At 41.3% G+C, this 20,570-nt stretch overlaps 2 protein-coding genes across 3 annotated transcripts; both read right to left on the bottom strand.

Annotated features, from left to right (window-relative positions):
* Nucleotides 1-185: 185 nt before the first annotated feature.
* LOC105906601 (adapter molecule crk-like) lies at nucleotides 186-4,223 on the bottom strand. The gene is made up of 3 exons (XM_031572473.2): nucleotides 3,649-4,223; nucleotides 1,570-2,141; nucleotides 186-445 (listed from the first exon to the last, which is right to left on the bottom strand). Exons 1-3 carry the CDS (start codon nucleotides 3,866-3,868, stop codon nucleotides 311-313), a joined length of 927 nt encoding a protein of 308 aa, XP_031428333.1. The 5' UTR covers nucleotides 3,869-4,223; the 3' UTR covers nucleotides 186-310.
* A 5,202-nt stretch (nucleotides 4,224-9,425) lies between these two features.
* LOC105906690 (polymerase delta-interacting protein 2-like) lies at nucleotides 9,426-20,187 on the bottom strand. 2 transcript variants are annotated; one of them, XM_012834880.3, is made up of 11 exons: nucleotides 19,957-20,187; nucleotides 18,369-18,444; nucleotides 18,030-18,127; nucleotides 17,715-17,814; nucleotides 17,519-17,594; nucleotides 17,120-17,227; nucleotides 16,746-16,882; nucleotides 16,170-16,196; nucleotides 15,748-15,873; nucleotides 15,209-15,288; nucleotides 9,426-10,874 (listed from the first exon to the last, which is right to left on the bottom strand). In XM_012834880.3, exons 1-11 carry the CDS (start codon nucleotides 20,133-20,135, stop codon nucleotides 10,763-10,765), a joined length of 1,119 nt encoding a protein of 372 aa, XP_012690334.1. In that variant the 5' UTR covers nucleotides 20,136-20,187; the 3' UTR covers nucleotides 9,426-10,762. The 2 variants fall into 2 exon arrangements, with proteins under 2 accessions (XP_012690334.1, XP_012690332.1); XM_012834878.2 differs by lacking the exon at nucleotides 9,426-10,874 and adding an exon at nucleotides 11,256-12,975.
* Between the last annotated feature and the right edge of the window lie 383 nt (nucleotides 20,188-20,570).

Raw genomic sequence — 20,570 nt, 5'->3', positions numbered from 1 at the left:
TGTATAATATCTTCATCAAAAGTGGGATGTTGGCAAAAGGGGGAGGGGGGGGGGTCATGTTAGCTATTACACTATTACAATTTTAGTATGTGTGTGAGCACATGTTGTGATGGGGGGGGGGGGGGGGGGCTGGTGAGAGGAGTCGGAGGGTGTGTCTCCATGCCATCTATACCCACAACTGGGCCAGGGAGGAGAGGGGATGGGGCAGGGATGGGGAGGATGTGGGTCAGACATTCATACAGTAGAGTAGGGTCCTACAGGAAGTGAGTGTATGGGAAGGCATGTGCGCGTCTGAAAGCGTGGTGACCTCTCAGCTCTCATCCTCTGGGTGCTGCTGGTCTAGAAGGCGGACATGGGTGAAGGGAAAATGGCCTTTCTTGCCCTTGCACTCGCCCTCCCATTGGCCGTTCACATTGATCTTGGTGACTTTCACCGTGTCCCCCATCTGCAAAACAGACAACACACATCAAGGTTAAATAAGCACGTGGAAACTACACAGGCAACAACTGAGGAGAGGGACTTTCGCTATGTCAGTTTTTGTGGTTTTAACTATGCAAACCAGCATGGTGCATTACACCAGCAAAGAGTGAAAACAAATGACTACAAATGATGTAACATTTTCATGTAGGCCTACATCTTTCATTGTACTTCATCATGATCAAATATAGAATTTGTGTTCAGGTAAAAATGCTTAACAGTCCTTAGGCATGCAGTGATGTCACCATCATGGAAATAAATGGGACACCCTGATTTTAAAAAGCCCAAAAAATATTACCAAGGAGGCTCGTACACGAGGGTTTACTGTGACACTTGCGGCCAGAAATGACTGAATTGGCTGCGAGAAATTTGCAGTTGAAAATGCGGTCATTTTGACTTCCAGTTTGTGCATTAGAAATGAGTTCTAAATATTGGTGACTGTATCCTGTAAAATGACTTCCAAGTATTAAGAACTCACAGGCAATAGATTACTAATGTACTTAGTCACATTAGATCGTCTTAGTTACTCGTAACATTAGTAAAAAGAAAAAAACATCTAGCACGCCGCAAAGCAGTAAGCTAGGAGTGCAACATTAGCCAAGAGATTCATTATAATGAATTGCATAAAATGTAAGACAGTTCGACGGTTGAGGAGGCTATATCGGGGAAGCAAAATGGATGGTGTCTCTATGGCAAGGTAAACTTATGGATCGAACTTGTTAAGCCTAAAATCTTAATAGCCAGGGATCATTTCAGGCTCACTCTTACAGAAAGTAATGACAAACACACAATCTGGGAAAGAGAAAGATGGAGACATATTGCCCCCACTCTTTTGTATAATTTGAGTGTTCTGTTTTGCCCCAACTGTCGTCTCATACTAAAACAGACAGATTCACAGACATGACGTTCCAGGAAGCTGCAGTGACATGTGGAGTGTTAGTGATTAAATGGATGTAAAAAAAAAAAGAGAACATTTCTATATTATCCAGCTACTTTTACAGAATAGCCTCTTACATTAGCATTTATGCCAGATGACCTTTTAGTGACCTCACACTCAAGAGTGTGTATGTTTGATACAAATTCACCACCTACCTCTAAAGCAAGAGCTGTTTTGTCATAAGCATTTGGGACTCTCTTCTGTATTACCCTGGCATATACTGGTCCATTCTGGAGGTTGGGCAAAGGTGTGTTCACCACAGGCTGAGCGTAGTCTATCTGTGTGGGCGCTGCTCCACCAGAACCGTCGGATGCCCCAGGTGTTCCGGGCACTGCGGGCGCGGTTTGGCCTGCACCAGTTGGTGAGGCAGGACGGTACCGCTCCACATAGGGAACTGGGATCATACCCTGTCGACCATCCAGATTGGCTGCGCTCCACCACTGCTCCTCCGGCTTCTCGATAACCCTGAGCATCTCCCCCTTCCGGAAAGGCAGGTCCTCCTCATCGTTGCCAGGGAAGTCGAAAAGGGCGCGCACATACTCCACCTCATCTGACCTCTGAGGCGAGCCGGCAGCAGCGGCGGCGCTCACAAACCCGGCATGCTTAGCTTTGCTGGTGGGCTCAATCAAAGTGGTGGTGTCCAGATAGTGAATCTTGTAGAACTCTAAAAGGGCCGGGATACCATCAAACTCCTGGTCTCCAATACGATAACGTGGAGGGGCTTGGTCTGGATGGGTGGAGAAAAGAAAATCATAATGGCGAATATGGTTCAACTAGACATTCAGCATAACAACATGCCCCATTCTGTACAATAAATGCTAGGCAAGTGAGCCGGTAATTATGATATGATCCACAATATGGAATGCTGTAAACCCCCTGATAAGCATCACCACTGCACAAGAAGAGCACAGCATCCAAGCATTTACTTGAGTTTACAAGAGTAACAAGCCAGAGGCAGGATCACAGGAATTCCACAAACACCACACTGAATAGTCATTCTGCCATTGTGACATGCAGGTCATTTATTCACAGCGTGCAAACAGAACTCCTTTTCCGACGGAAATAACGGCTCACTGATAGAGGAGAACACTCAGCTCAGCTACACACACCCTACAAACACAACCTTTGCTGCGATATGACCAGTTCAATTGTTATTCAGTGTCTTATGTTTAGAGGGCTGACAGGATGAATGAGTGAGACATAGGTGATCTGGTAACGTTTAACTATTCCTCTGCATTGTGTTCTATTCGTGCTATTAATAGCATGTCTGACAGATATATGACAAAGTGACAGTAATATTAGCACATACAGATACGAACAACCCGTCATGGAGGATTGTAGCTGCTGTGATCCTCTGGACACCCATACCCCTTCCGGTGGTCATGTCTGGTTGGGGGGGGGGGGCTAATGTATGCTATTAAACTCCTGTGCTAACTAAACATAATATTAACGTTGTCTGCCGACAGATGATGTAGAAGTTACCCAAATATTCATTTTTGTAAAACAGACAACATTGAACCTTGCCGCTAAACTTCTTCAAGGTAAACATGCTTAAAACTGGCTCACTAGGTTAGGTAACGTTATCTAGCTAGGATTGGCTAAAATGGTATAGATGATCCAAATTAAGGGTATAGGTAATAAAACATCTGCAGCTATGTGCCAACATTAACTTGTAAGTTCATGATTTACGTTACGACATGTTAGTGAACCAGATATCAAGCTTGACAGTCAACAATGGCTTGTTACATTTCATAGCCTGTCCAAGCTAGCCAAGTAATCTTGAACCAACAAAAAGTTGAGAATCTAAACAGCTTTTAGTCTTACATTTGACCACCGCAGCTGCAACATTAATGGTTATTGATCATTTGGGTAAACGTTACATTATCTCTGGTCTATCCAACCAATACTGACGTTAACCAATTTCATAATTAACATTGAAGCCACTCTAACGTTAAGGTTCTCCCTGAGTCAGGTCAGGCTACTTATGCTACATAAAGATGACCGAAAAAGTAAGATAACATTGCGTTAGCTGGTGCTGAATAGCTAGCCTTTTCAATGTCACAAGGCGAATTTGTTCAGAAACAGCTGGCGTGAACACCTAGCTAGTTAGCAGGCTAGGTTCCTTCAGTTAGCAAACACGGTAGAATGGGCGTTTCAGGCTTAGGCATAAATTAACTTTTTCTACCTAACCATCAATGAAATATGTTAGGCCGATGTAACACTATTTGACTTACTTGATCCAGATTGCCGGTTGTTGCTGATGCTATTGATTATGTAATGAGATACTTTGGAATTCTCTGAAACGGAAAGTACATAGTCGCCGGGGCTCGTAATTGAGTCTCTGACAAGAAACACTCCATGTCGTTGTCCCTGCAGAAGTGAAACTGTCTCTTGACGAATAAGCCTTCCCCAGTACCAGCTGTTACGGTCTTCGGCGTCAAAATTCCCGGCCATGGTTACAACTCCACGCCGAAACCGCAAGGCCTCCCCAAGCCTCTCCCAGTTGGTGACCAAATTCAACTCATGCAAAAACTTTGACTCTCAAGTCAAGACGACGCACTTCAGGGAGAAAATACATTACCCGCACTCCTCAAGAATACGTTGTTGAACACAGTTTGCGAGATTTTTCACAAAAAAGTTTGTTAAAAAACTTTTGAACACCTTTTAGTGTTCATGTAGTTCTGGCACAATTCTTGAGTAACACATCCGGTGTGCCGCAAACACATCCCACAAAACAACTGGAATGGCGAACGTTGGGACAAGGATTGACTTCATCCACCGGATGTGATGCAGGAAAGTTGATAGCAGAAAGGAAACCCAGCCATATTGGAAAGGTCACAATATAAATAACTAATTTTGTAGGTTGTTATACTGTATACTTTTTTAAGCTATTATACCACTGACTGCGATACAAAAAATGCATTGTGAATTATAAAACACTCTGAACTCTGTTCTGGGCGTGCTGAACCAATTTGTATCAGTTGTATCCAGCCTTGGTCATCTCATCCGATACCCATCTGCCCCATGCATTTCTTAGCCGTCGTCTCCTTTTGCGTTGCGGATTACATGGAAAGGCCTGTCGTGTGATGTTATCTAGGTCTTTTCTTCGTGTATGCCCAATTCAGGTCCACTTCTGTTTATGAATCTGCGTAACAAGAGGGAGCTGGTTTGTCTGCTGCCAAAATTCCTGGTTGCTGATGTGTTTGGGCCACCAGATTCTGATGATTCTGTATAGGCACCTGTTTATGAAGGACTATATTTTCTTGTCTGGTGAGATGGTTGTACCAGGTTTCAGGTCCGTAGAAGAGAACTGCTTTCACGTTGGAGTTGAAAATCCTCATCTTCACCCTTCTGGATATCTCCCTAGCATTCCACACCTTCTTTAGTGGTTTGAAGGCCACTCTGGCTTTGTCTATCCTAACTTTGCTTTCCTCTTCAGTGCCACCTGTTGTACCCACAATGCCTCCTAGATGGGTGGATTCTGTCAAATCTTTTAGTTCTCCATCATCTTTTGGTTCTGAAGCCGATTGTCCACTGTTGTTTTGATACGCTCCAAAAGCTTAACAATGAAGCCCTCTTTCCATTTTTCTGGAATGGCCTCCTCCTTCACGACTAATACTGAAGTACTGGTGTCCTATGTTTAGGAGCAGTATCTGAACCTGAACATTCATATAAAGTCCCATGACATGGACTCAACTATGAGGGTCGGCAATTCATGAAGATAAAATTACTGATTGGGTCATTGTAGGCCTATGAAGTAACACTGAAAATGTTTGATAAGAAATTATACATTCTTGACATTCTCAAAAAATACAGTGGGGAAAATAAGTATTTGAACCCCTGCTGATTTCGCAGGTTTGGCCACTTGCAAAAAAATGTGTGATCTATAATTGTGATGGTAGGTGTATTTTAACAATGAGAAATAGAATATCAACAAACAAATCCAGAAAACTGCATTTTATAACATTTATGACTTTATTTGTATTTGATGCAGAAAATAAGTATTTGAACCCCCAAGCAAACAGAAAGAATTCTGGCTCCCAATGACCAGTTATGTGCCCAAGAAGCACACAGATTAGTCCTCATTAGGCCTAACAAGGTACACCTGATCTCAACTGGTGACGTGTACAAAAGAAACCTGTCCAAAGAATCATACTTCACACCTTCAACCTCACCACCATGGGCAAGACCAAAGAGTTGACCAAGGACGTCAGAGATAAGATTGTAGACCTGCACAAGGCTGGAATGGGTTACAAAACCATCGGCAAGCAGCTTGGTGAGAAGCAGACAACTATTGGTGCGATTATTCGTAAATGGAAGCAACACCAAACAACTGTCCATCGCTCTAGGTCTGTGGCTCCATGCAAGATATCCCCTCGTGTGGTATCGGTGATCATCCGAAAGGTGCAGAATAACCCCAGAACTACACAGGGAGAGCCTGTCAAGGCAGCTGGGACCAGTCACCAAGAAAACCATTGGCAACACACTACGCCGTAATGGTTTGAAGTACTGCAGAACTCGCAAGGTCCCCCTGCTCAAGGAAGCACATGTACAGGGCCGTCTGAAGTTTGCCAATGAACACTTGAATGATTCTAAGGAGGATTGGGAGACAGGATGTGGTCAGATGAGACCAAAATCAAGCTCTTTGGCATCAACTCGACTTGCCGCGTTTGGAGGGGGAAGAGTGCTGAATATGACACCATCCCCACCGTAAAGCATGGAGGTGGAAACATTATGCTTTGGGGCTGTTTCTCTGCCAAGGGTACAGGACGACTCCACTGCATCGAGGGGACTATGGATGGGGCCATGTAATGTGGAATATTGGGCTTGAACCTCATTCCCTCATTCCCTCCCATTGAAAACGCAACCTTAAGGATTTGGAGAGGATCTGCAAAGAGGAGTGGACCAAAATCCCTCCTGAGATGTGTGTAAACCTGGTGACCAACTACATGAAAAGTCTGACGTCTGTGCTTGCCAACAAGGGTTATTCCACCAAGTACTAAGTCATGTTTTGGTAGGGGTTCAAATACTTATTTTCTGCATCAAATGCAAATTAAGTCATAAATGTTATAAAATGCAGTTTTCCGGATTTTTTTGTTGATATTCTGTTTCTCACTGTTAAAATACACATACTATTACAATTATAGATCACACATTTCTTTGCAAGTGGCCAAACTTGCGAAATCGGCAGGGGTTCAAATACTTATTTTCCCCACTGTATATACTTGACTCACTTTTTTGGTTGATTTGTTGATGGTACAGGGTTTTGTCTTTATTCATTTACTAATGATATCACCAACATATGAAGAATGGACAGAGTCTTTGTTATGTTATTAATCTTGGGTCCTACAAGAAGTCTCTTGACCTATTCCCTTACCAAAATCTAGGCTCATATCCCATACGCAGACATTTCCCTTACACCAGGCTAGGTTCAAATCTCATGAGAACACTTACCCTATCAAGGAGAATACTGTCCCATGCCCATCCCCTAAAAGCATGCAACAGCTTGCAGTGCTCTTGATCTCACTTGAAAATAATTGTGTGGTCATAAATTTGGACATCTTCAATGACATCAGGGTTTTCCTAATTAAAATCAATGGCTTCCCCTATAGTAGACTGATGTATTTGGTTATCAGTGTTTATGTCAACCTAAACTTATTTAGTTAATGGAATGTCTGCAGCAATGTATTCTTGGAATGGAGGTAAGAACATTATATACTGAATCATCAATCTCAGCTGAACTAATACCTTGCTGCACTGCAACTATTCTTGCAATGGCCAGTTGAAGGTTAGAAAATGAGAAAGTCCACAGCCTGCTGTACATGAGGCAACAGTACATGTCTCTAACATTCCATTCTGGTGACTCACTGGGACCAGTAGTGCAGAATGGCTGGAATGTGAAAAGGCTCTTTGATGCACAGAACAGGGAGGGAAAGTTCCAGAACATGCAGGACGTCGACCTCCCCCTTCCTACAAGCATAAAGCAAAAAAGGGAAACATACAGAGTAGAAAACCTCAGTTATGTGAAGCAAACATACTGTATGAATGGGAGATTGTAATGCTCAAAGATGGTAGTAGGTAATGTCTCCAGCCTTTCAGTGTCCAGCGATTTTTTTCAAAGCCATCACTGTCTCACCTCATCCTATAATATACATCACTTGCAATTCTCTTGGTTCCTCACCTTGCCACACCCCATTTTTTCTTTTTCTAAGTACAAAGCCTAATGTTTTAACTCTGTAAAATGTCTTTGCTGCCCTGTAAGTTTACATGAATTTGGGTGCTGTACAAGCATTGTGTCTATGAGGTGCATTATTATTATTATTTCTTGATCTCTGATCACAAGGGCAGTTTTGTAATGCCGACACACGATACACATGTAAAAGTGTGTGTTAAGGGCGGATTTGAGGGGGGTAATCTCATGGGTGCCATCCTGCCAAAATGTATCGAATAGGGTTAAAGCATTGTACGATGCACAATGCAAATGACCTGGTAGTGTCTTAATCAACATATGATTTCCAATCATATGATCTGGCATGACCATAAATGGCATCTGACATCTAGGGTGACCATTAAAAAAAAAAATGTTTTCACTTTGTGGCTGAAATATGTCAGTTTATCATCTAGCACAGTGGTTCTTAACCTTATTGGAGGTACTGAACCCTGCGAGCTTCATCAGTGCATTCACCGAACCCTTCGTAATTGGAAAAATAAAATATGATTTTTTCAAAACATAGGTATATATAAAAACGGCCCGACATTGCTAGTGTGAATCCGGGGTATACTGTGTGTGTCTTGACCCCTGCCGAACCCCTGAGAGTGACTCAACGAACCCCTGGGGTTCGATCGAACCCAGGTTAAGAACCACTGATCTAGCAAGTTGCCATTGTTGTTCTGGGCTAAATACCTGTGACCAACTGATCAAAAAACACCAAACCAAAGTCAGTGAATTTCCTGATTCTTTCCTTGTTCCTATCTGTGGAATGGAATGTGCACATGGACTTAAAAACTAGTACAGAAAGTTAACTTAATTTCCAACTGAGAGGTTTTAATGTTGAGACCTTGAGGAATTTAACAGATATGGGAAAGTGCATCCTGGTGAAACTGGATTTGTTGGGAGATCCTGCTGTTGTTTTGAAACGATGATGATCACTTCTACTCTACCAGCTTAACCCAGCAGGGGGGCTGTTTATTATCCTTGTTGCTCTCCAAGGAGAAAGGGGGGACACGGACTTCAACATGGGCCCCACTAGGCCTCTCGACGCGGAATGTTCCCCTGCACAAACAACCAGATTATAAACAGGCAGTACATACTCTCTCACAGACACAAGCTAACTTAAACACATAGAGCCAATCTACTGACAATGAATGGGTTTGTGTATCAAATTTATAACCTGAACTTTGTCATATATTTTGTTATGGATTTAACAGAGGACTGACAAGAGGGGGATGTGGCACTGCCTTCGTGTCCAAATGAAGGGGTTCAATTCTTCTGAGAGGGCCCAGACAACGATACGCACAACCCTGTAAACATTGTGCTCCCTCACCACACACAAGACCCATCTCAGTGACATGGACGTGGAAAATTCAACAGGTATAGTTAATCAAAGGTACAATGGGGAGGTATAGAGACAGTTTGAAGGACACTCGCTATTTCATTTTTCTTAACGGGTAGACTCGTGCAAACGAACAAGACATTAGACCTAAATCTATTTGTGCCGCTCTACACAGGCACCACACAGCTTCACCTGAAGACTTTTCTATGTCCCCTCACTGGGTTGTTACAGGCATCATGTGAGTGGAGATTGTGTGGCGTGAAAGCAGGTTGCAACATATTTAACTTGTCAGCTGTACGTCTGCATTTTGTCCTCTGCATTATGCATTATGTATGCGTTTAATGCAAATATGTATTCCTAAAACACATGTATTCCTAAAACACATGTATTCCCAAAACACATATTTTTTTCCCAATTATTACATAAAATAGAGTAACAACAAAACTTGACACTTATGCTATGAGAAAATCCAAATTTATTGTTGAGAGGAGACTTGTGGCAGTTAATAGTAACAATGTTACAATGTTTCTTTTTCTGTTTTTACAAGATTGTACCTTAATTCACTCCAACACTCTTTTCACATTCAAACATGATTTCACTTCACTCTTTAGCAAATAACATACTGAGATGTCCCCCTTTCTCGCTGAGACAGAACTGTCCCTTTGAAAATGCATCTCAAGTTGAGACCTAAATCTGAAGCAGGGGTTACTTCTCTTTTCCATATTTAGATTTTCCAATAATACACCATGCTTCACAGGTATACAGTGCATTGCAAGGACACTTCAGGGCTTTGAATTTGTTTAGACTGCCTTTCAAATCCTCAGTCCTGTTATGGTAAAATGTTATTAGTCTTTCCCTTCTGTATCAGACATAAGGCTCTGGGTCTTCTCTGCCTCTTATATTCTTATGCCACTAAAGTAATGCAGCACAAGCTGACATTTGCTGCAAATATCCATTTGATTTACTCTGACATGATATGCCATAATGTAGGTCTAACTTTAAAAAACTGTAGCCTTCAGTGGAATAAACGCCAATCACTATCTATTACATGATAAGATAACACTGCCCTCTAGTGTACAAAATTGCATGGCATTTTTTTTTAAATGTCAGTGAAAGATTCAATCAAACATGCATTGCATTGTGTGTTACACCTCCAGATAATTGCACAATAAAGTAAATGTGCCCAGAAAGGAATTGGTGTGTGTATATAAGAACAAGTTGCGGCTGTTGTCACAGCTTTGTATTTGAGGTAGTAGAAATGGCTTATGGTGAAAAGGTCCACATGGAGGCGTGTTGTACTGCCAGTGATGGTCTGCACCATTAGTCCCAGATGGTTTTTATAAATCTGCTAAATTGACCTGTTTTTTTTATATTGTCCAGCACCTGGTATGGGTCAGGGTGAGACTGAGGTAATACATTGAGAGGAGAGAATGAAATCCATCATTCAAACGGAGTAAAAATCTCTAAAACGAGTCTGTAAGACATAACATGATAAAAGTGCACGAGGGACTAGGATTAGAATTTAGCCTTCGTTTACACAAAATGCACAAAGACAACATAAAATGTCTGAAACACAGCTTGGCCAAAGGCAGTTAAACACGTTTCACTTGATCAAACCAAGCTTGAACCATTGTGTGGTCTCAACAAGATTTTAAAAATCTTAGAAGTCTTAAAAGACATTTCGCACACTCTCGCCAAGTCTGGTGAGAAGGACACAGCTTACTTGCTCATGAGCAGACTGAGCACGTGGGTGTGCATAACAGAAAAAATAAAAGAAGACTGAAGGGGTGAAACTTCAGAAGAGGAAGGCGTAGGGGTTGTCGCCGTGCCCGTGGCTGTCCAGGGAGAAGGAGGGGATGGCTACGTCAAACATCTCCCCGTTGGCCCTCTGGAAGGAAAACGTGCCCCTATGAAAGGTGGACACAGTGGTCAGTGATCATCCCCACAGATGCATTCAAGGTCAAGACGGAAAGATGGAGAGAAACGCCATCCACAAAACCAGCTTTGCCTTTCAAAGACATTTCAGAAACTGCTGCACCTGCAGGCGTGGCACGGGTCAAGGACTGACAATGGCAGTGTGGAGGAGGGTAACAATATAACCTGACTCTGACCTGCTCTTGTGAACCTGACATTTACTCTTAATGGACATGAAATGGGTGTGCTCTTCCAGTGCTTCTTTTAACTTGAGGGTATTCAACAAACGGTCAGTGTATACTGTGTTTTCTTGTGCAAACTGAAGAAGGAACTTTTATCAAGTGCTCTTGGAGAAAATGACAACGTAGCTCAAGTACATGAACGTCTATTCAATTTATTTCATTATTCTCAAAGTTTAAGAGCCTTACAGAGATTGCTGCCAGACACATTCAGCATCACTTGAATTTCCCTATCTCATACAATAATCAAACAAACAAAAAGAAAAAAAAAAATCAAAGAAATAAAATCAAAATCAAGGATAAGTTTAAGCCCCAATCCACGGCAGCAGCAACACATCGTTAGGGGTTGTCACTCTTCCTAGATCACTCATATTATTTATATTTTACCATAAATATCATAACACACTTAAATTACAAAATGTACACGGAGGACCTTGAGGAGAGGTCATCCGGTGGCATATTTCCTCAATAGGCTGACAAAAGTGCTACAGAAAGCAAAGATGACAGGGATGTTAAAACTATTAAACAACTGATTGTGTGATATCCCAGTGAGCAAAAACAGTACAGGTGAGCAGCATCTGTTTAGCTTTCACGTCCAGAAAGTGTTCAAGCTGGATTCAGTACATTTACATCTTTGCCTAGCGTCTTCATGAAAATCCTCATCTGGAGTAATTCTTGTAGCAGCTTCAACTCTATGTGGCAACACTTCCCAAGACCAGGATCAAAGGCTTTAAGAGGGGGAATCATCTTATAACTTAAAACATCTCCAACAAAGATATTATAAACCTGCACTGAAATGCATCGGATTCTGACAATGGCACCAGATATTTGCACAGCTTCGTCTGTGCTTATTCCAACAAAATGGCCTCCAACCAGCACTTTTCCTATGCAATGTCCATCGGATCACCAGGTAGTCTCTTCCTGAAGGAGCTTCGCCATCCACACATACACTTCACAGTAAAAATCAAACACACTTGCAACACAAAGTCCCTTACATTCAGATATGGATATGTGTGGATGAGAGGCTGTGTCCTGTGGCTCAATATGGGGTGAAAAGGTAGAGGACATCACAGTCATGATGTCTGATTACAGTCTCCATTATGAATCATTTTGGTTAGCTTCCACATCATCTCAGTGAAAGGTTAAATTCATAAGCAACTGGTAAAAAGTCCTAGTTGGTGAACTAAAGAGAGAGCAGATGACCAACTAGGAGTGAAAATGATTTCTAGATTACTTTGTAATTACATCGAATAATTATAGAGAAATTCTTTGACTGCATGAACAGAAATCCTGTTACACCAAAATACATGAAAGACTCCACCACATGATGTATTATGATGATACATATTATGAACTGCCTAATATACATAATCATATAATACTGTGGATAGGTGCTCAAGTATGTTTACAACAGTTTTATTTCTTAAATAGCTTTCCTATCAACTGAGACATGCATGTCTCAAACATGACTTCGTAAGTGCATCTTCAACCTCGCCCGTCTCAAACTACACGTATCTTTATGGCTCAGAATCTAGCTTATAAACCTTCGGAAGCCCAATAGGTCAGATTGGTTTTTAAAGAGCAGGTATGGCAGTAGGAACACAGGGAGTTCAAAATAAGACCAGGACTGAGGGAAGACTGAGGAGTGGCTGGAGGGTGTATGGGGAGTTGGATCTGGTGACTGGGGGTGGGGGGGTGGAGGTACAGGGCTGCTCAGGTCGGCCCCTAGGCCAGTGAGGTGAAGGGCCCAGGCAGGAAGCCGTTGGGAGTATCGTCTTTCTTGCTTTCGAGCGAGAAGGGTGGGATGCGCACGTCGAAGAAGGTGCCATTGGGCCTCTCAAGCCGGTAGGAGCCCCTGCAGGGGCGACACACAGAAGACGCGCCGTCAGATACTCAGCAGCTGGCCAACCGCCTGTCACTGTATACTGCCATGGCCTACTGTACTCTCTTACACAGGTCAAAACTACACACACACACACACACACACACAGGAACGTCGCTCCAATGCATTATTCAAACCACCGTTTGGTACAATTAACACACAACCAGTCTCCAAGTTAAGACATAACATCCTTTACCCATGAAAAATACCAACTGTAAAGCATATACGAGTCCCGATCATCTTTTTAAAAAATCTCCTCAGAAACTCAGTTCTACCCAACCAGGAAAGGTGTGCCAGGAAAAATGTTGGCGGTCCCCTTCATTCAGGGTGCCTTGCTCATACTAAACTTATTCTGGAAGACGTTGTACAGTATGTACAATGGGAGGTGAATCTGGTGAATCTGACCGGGTATTTGACCGGTTAAGGCTGGTATGTGATTTCAGTAATCTTTCATGGATTGAGGAAAAAACAACTTATTGAGTAACTGTCACACAGGGAATGACACTTCTCAAAACCATAAGACACAAGTAACATTCAAATTACATTTTTTATGAAAGTTAGATTCCTTGTAAAAGTAGTAATTGTAAAAAAAATGTATACATTTAAAATGATTCGAAAGTGATTCAACCTGAAACCAGTGAATGTTTTTTTTTTGTTATGTTATGTTCTGATTACCAGTTATTTAGTTTGATTTAAATAAATGTATACATGTATATGTTTGAGTACATTTTGAACTAAGTTCAGGTAGCCTGAGCTGCCCAGCTTCTAGATCAGGGGTGCCCACACTTTTTTGGCTTGTGATCTACTTTTAAAATGACCAACTATGCATGGCTAAAAAGAGGGGGGGGGGGGCACCGACACAGACACTTAAAGGAATCATGGTGATATTGGTGACATTATTTGAGATAGTTGCGGCCTAAAATTCTTGATTTCGCGGGAGCTTTTCCAAAAGGTTCAGATGAAAGTTGCTGTGTTTTTAGGTGTTTGTTGTGAATTTTCCTCTTTGTAATCATAATTGAGTTATTTGTTGAAAAATAACTGATTAATAAACAAACATTCATTCATCAAGAACAAAAATAAATAACCTTGCCAATATGCTAAACAAAAGATTACCAGGACTACAAAACGTATCCACAACACAGTGCACCTGTTGGCATTACAGAAGGACCATCAGTAAGACTGAATAAAATGTTATGAATGTCTCAGCCTTCACATGAGGGGAAAAAAACAGCCTGTGTCACTATGATCTGTCTCGTCATCTGACGTCCTGCCTGCGTTTCTGCCGTTCTCATTCTATGCGTATCAATCTGTTTTGCTATCCTTGTTTATGTATTTTATCCGTAAAGTTGTTGATGTTGTTCAATTTCATATATTAATTTAAAGTCATCCAATTTCAAGTCATCCATTCTTCAACACTCGCTGCTACCTTATCTTCAAACAGAAAGTAACGTTAAATCTCCATGGCAACCGCTCTCAAGGGTTTGGATAATAATCGGATTTATTGCTTCCTTCATTATTCACAGCTAAATAACATAAGGCTTTTTATTTTGTTTAATACACGAAAAGGCTATATCTGTTCTATAAGAAAGGTAACCTTTTTTTTTTTTTAAATGACACGGTCTACCACCATAAGCTTTGCGATCGACTGGACGCATTGGGCACCCCTGTTCTAGATGTTCTACGACACACTAAACACTAGGGGTGGGAATCTCTTGGCACCTCACGATTCGATTCGATTCCGATTCAGAGGTCAACAATTCGATTCTAAACCGATTATCGATTCTAAACCGATTATCGATTATCAATTCTAAACCGATAAAACGATTATCGATGCATCTCGATTTTTAAAACATTTGAGTTTGCTACTCAGAGTCTCAAATCTGAGTTTGCTACTCAGAGGTGGCAAATCACTTCCTACTTTGTGTTTGAAAATCAACAGATGAATTACCTTTTCTATTTTTTTATTGAAGAAAAAGCTTTTCCTTGTCACAATTATGACTTTCTATGAACAATGCAATAATCGATGCAGCTTGCATTTCAACACAAAATGGATGTAAAAAAAAAAAAGGAAAAAGAAATCGATTATGAACTTTTCTGAATCGAGACAGAATCGTTCTAGAAAGAATCGAGAGAAACCGAAGAATCGATTTTTTTTCCCACCCCTACTAAACAGAAATAAATCTGTTCCACCGGACATAGAACTCACCACATATGTCCACTGGGTGCCTGAAGAGATACATGACTGCTGTACTGAAAGGCTGGCTGCTCTTTGGATAACACAGGCTCCTGCAACAACAACATGGCATTACTATACAGAACACACTTCAACATGGCATTACTACTATTACTAGACAGAACACACTTCAACATGGCATTACTCCTATTACTAGACAGGAAACAGTACAACATGGCATTACTCCTATTACTAGACAGGAAACAGTACAACATGGCATTACTCCTATTACTAGACAGGAAACAGTACAACATGGCATTATTAGACAGAACACACTTCATGTTTCACTCATTAACAGGGTTTTTAGAGCCAGCAACACTGGAGTCACTGCAAAGACATCAACCACACAAAACTATGGTAGAAATGTAAGGGGAAATTATTATATAATTATAATATATTATTATATTATAAATCAGTATATTAAATATATATCTGAATATTAGATTTTAAGTCAATTTAAGTAGCCATTTGTATGGATTCAGCTTTAGCCTAGACGGAGGAAGGCCTCTTACTCTCCCTACGACCCCTCTCCCTCTGACGGTCTCCAGGGTGCCCGACAGGCTGAAGATCCTCCAGTGGCGTTCTCTGAGCTGCACCACCTCGCTGCCCAGGTTCTCCAGGCGGATGCAGTAACGCCACTGCAACAGCCCACACACACACACACACACACACACACACACACACACACACACACACACACACACACACACACACACACACACACACACACACCATTTAGGCACAGGGAGATGAACTAACAATTCAGTTGGAGTTCAGAAGTCAACTGAAGTCTCTTGCAATAACAAAATTAGCTATGACATTGCACATACTAATTTGTTACTAAATTTTCAAATTTTACTTGTGGCCTACAAGTTGAGAGAGAAAGGTATACAGTACAACACGTGGGACAGAAAGGAGGCCAAATCAGACTTACCCAGTAAACATGAGATGTCTGTGCTTCCTGAAATGAATAAAACATGTCATGAATTGCCATGTTGTTTTTCATATCTAAACTGCAGACACATGGCTAAACATAGCACACTAAAGATATCAGACAAAATGAATAAGCCAATATCAACTACGTCATTCTTCATTGCTTCCTCATAAATACTAATCTGAATGGGAGGATTACAGTATTCTGACCGATATGTGAAGTGGAATGTCAAGTGGAATACGATATCAAACCACTGGATAAACACAATGGCTTGTGGACAGGGGGGAAAAAAAAGCTTACATTTGATAATTTTCTTTCTCTTTTTCCTAATGTTGTTTAAAGTACAATATTATATTGTATTTATGTTTCGGCATAATGTTGTTTTGTAAAAAGAGTATTTTCTGATGAACAGTAAATAATTCGGATTGCTTCTCACTGCACCTGACAACATAACCAAACATGATGATCAATTTAGTCTCTATTCACAATCATCATTACGTGACTTTGAAAACACGTCAACACATAGTGACATAGTGTGCGGTTATCTGCTCGTGCCTGGCAGACGAGCTGACCTACCCTCATGCCCATGTAGAAAGGGATGACGGTGACACGGATGTTCTCCGTGGTCTCGCGGTGCACGTCAGACAGCTCCAGCCAGGGGTGGTTCTTCTCCTGCCACGCCTTCAACGTGTCTCTGGGAACGAAGGGGGGCACTGCCAGACAGGACACAAAGAATACCAATTACAAACTGCACACTGTTTGTTTAATGCCACGCAGTTAGTAATATGACATACTTGCTCCACTGGCAGCATACAAAAAACACCACTGTTCAGCAGTACTTATATTTATGCTCTCCGAATACAAAAAGTGAAATGTGAAACATTTTAGGTAAAATACACAAATATAAAATTCACCTTTGTTTTCGCTGATTTCAGTCATATCTTGCCTACCTTTAGAGGAGTTGAACATGAGGAATCGCTCAAACAGCTCATGTTGAATGGGGACCTGATCGGTTGAGTTATAAGGAAGAATATCTTCATGACTGACATAATCTAGACCTGTGACAAAAGGACACACAGAAAACAAAAGAATGTTGGCAGATCATAACAGTAAAAAAAGGATTTTCAAAACGCTACAAAATACTGTTAAGATGTTAGTCAGTTCACAGCAAAAATATTACATTTAAGAATTCATATTGTTGAAACAACTAATTACATTTATTCCAAAACAAATGATATTAAATCAAATAAATTGCATTTTACACAGTTTACCATACAGTCACACACCCACATAGTAAATAGTACAGTCATAAAGAATAAATCAAAATACACCTTTAGAAAGCGACGTACCTGGAATAGCATAAAGTGCCCGGCTATCATCATGATTGGCAAGAAACGTAACTGCCTCCGTCTGTGATCTCTGAGACTGCAAATTGAACACACGATGTGACAAGATTAGCAAACCTGTAAAGATGGAGATGTTTGTGTGTATGCTCATATGTATATGTTTGCCTGCATGCCTGTGGAACAGGGTAGGATAACTTACTATATGAGGACAGTCTCTAGTGTCTATCAACACTTGGTAGTATGTGTGGGTTTTCCCCTTCACTTCTTTAGCCCCATGAGCTCCAGGGGGCTCAGACTTACTAGAGAAAACAGAGACAACAAAACCGGATTGAACTGCTACTGTAAAGACCGCAACATTCCCTTAAACATGCTATACAATTCCTTTTATTTATATATGTGTAATAAATAGATATATAATAAAGGTATAGATACATGTCTGTGTGCATATAGTCCCATGTTGTACATAGGATGTGGGTAAAAGGTAGTCTTTCCGAGGGAGCAGGACAGTTGTCACCTTTCAGCGGCCTGTGGTGAGACATCGCGGTCATACAGGCGGGCATGCCAGGGAAAGAGCACTATCCCCCTGTAGCCAAACACGCTGTGCAGAAACAGCTGAAAGGCAGAACATTTATATCATTTTCATGTGCACAGACACACAAAGATGCATCTTTCTCTCATTTAAACACAGACACACACACACACAAAGAAAGGCTCTTTTTTTTTAGCTGACAACAATAGAGAATGAAATAAGCAAAAACACTGCAACGATTCTATCTACAACCACATCAAACTACTCAGTGATTCAAATATTAGAAAGCAAAATCAGAAAGCTTGCTTGTGATGACAATCTCACCTGTCCAGTTTCGTATTTTCCGTGTTGCTTTGGTGCCTCAAATACTCCCACCGTCTCCAGCACCTTTCCTTCGGGCCTGTTATTGACCAACACATTCAGCAGAGCACAGACGACAAGACACACAAACATACCACACAAACAACAATCAAGAAGAACCAAGAGAGACACAAGCAAAACAAAGATGTTAGAGAAACATTTGTGGATCATGTAGCTCCCTTGACAACTCAACACCAATCCTTGCTCTGGCATGATCCAGGGAGAGGTCATATTAATAGAAAGCTGGATTATAACATATTACATTCATTATCTCTAGGTCATCTGACTTAACCTATGCTACAACCAGATTGTGTAATCTAATGTTGTTTTCCAAGAATATTCAAGAGCATAGCAAAAGATGGATCATCTTGTTCCTTATTTATTACCAGTTCCTACGGGAGATTGATGGTTGTGGGGGGGAGGATAAGGATTAAACGTGTTTACAATAGAGGCAGCCCCGTTTGTTGGTTGTCAATCAAAAACAACAAGCAAACATTGTTGAAACGTGATCAAAACACAACTATCATAAATGCTAAGAGGCATGCACTCTGGAGACTTCACACATGATCAGGAGATTCATATTGCAACTGTAAAGACATTCCTACGGTAGACTGGCGTTAAAGTATTTCGACAGGCATACATGACTACCTCGCACCTCCCCGAACACAGGTTATGTAAATGTACGAGTTTTGAGTTGACTGAGAGGGACTGTGTGTCTTGTCAAACCTTGCGAGTTATGCCCAAGCCATGTGCCGCAAATGCTCAAATAGGGGGGCGTTGACTTGATCCAACTTTACCCACAACTGCCATGACATAACGACTTGGGCCTGGTTTTTGGTTATAACCGGTTGAAATAGTGTTGTAACAATGAACCAAAGTACATGTCACATGTAACATGTCACTTCAAAGCTATGGGAAGTAGAGGGGGGGGGACAAGCTTTCTGGAAAACTACACAAGATAGTTAACTATCCATTACTGTCCGCTGTGTTTTACCCGGTCAAAACATTTAAGCGACAAGCCAGCCTAGCGTCGGTGATGTAACGTCAACGTTAGCTCGATAGTTACTTCTCACTGATACAGACGTGACTGTCTGGAATAAAAATACATTTCACATTTGTGTGGGGTAACATTAACAACACACAGAAGATATAAATCTAACCTCTCCTATCCTGACCCATGCAACTCATGGCGCAATCATCGTTACAAAACAATCAGCTACTGGCTACAGCTATCTGGAAAGCTAGTGTTAGCCACACTAAACTAACAACTAACACCAAGCAGTTGACATTTAACGCAGTTGCTGAGAAACCAAAGAATGACATTACATTCATCATCGCATAAGTCAATCGGAAACACACACTTTACATAAGGCAGGCTCGCATACAGCACAAGTTCTGCTAATGATATCAAATATTGAGCTAACAATCAACACTTAGTCCCCTGCTAACTGATGTTAGCTTGCAGAACACAAAGCCAACTATGCGTTGCAAGCAAGATGGGTACCTCGCTAGCATAGCAGACGTAAGCTGACATGTTAAACCAACTGCTCACCGTGATGACATGAACCGTTTTTGCTGTATGTCGAAAACGTTGCATGTTGAGCACAATAACCTACGTCTTTGCAGGTCGTGTTTACTGTTGAAGTCGACGTATAATACTCGATACGAGTGTTTTTTATTTATTTTACTAAACGTAGATAGCAGCCCTCGTCGTAGGACACAGGCTGCCATGTTTGGATTAGCTTCTTCCGTTGCGCGTTCGCGAATTCAACGCTTTGCCCAAGTCGAACGGCCGCGCTCGGAAATTAAATCTCTGAGGTCAATATCTGACTGAGGTCTGAGGTCAGTTAACAGCTTTTTGTGTTAAGAGACGCATGGTAGGGTATATTGTAAGAAAAACTCCCTAAAATCAGAAGACAGAGGGTCCGTATAGAGAAGTGTATGTAGACTAATGAAAAAAAAAAGAGAGACAGGTACAGGTATGACATAAAGACAAAAAAAGATTCTCCCAATGGACTTATCCAAAGGACATAAAAACCTTTTATATAGTTTGATATATATAAAAAATAGTCCTTCTTGCAAAACACATGTGTTTGCTTTAATACTGATTTTCTGTTTGATAACAGAACACTTTGTGTAAGGTCAAATTATTGACAACTGATTGAT

The sequence above is a fragment of the Clupea harengus genome, chromosome 8, assembly GCF_900700415.2.
Source record: "Clupea harengus chromosome 8, Ch_v2.0.2, whole genome shotgun sequence".
NCBI lineage: Eukaryota > Metazoa > Chordata > Actinopteri > Clupeiformes > Clupeidae > Clupea > Clupea harengus.
This window is presented reverse-complemented; position numbering and strand designations above follow the sequence as displayed.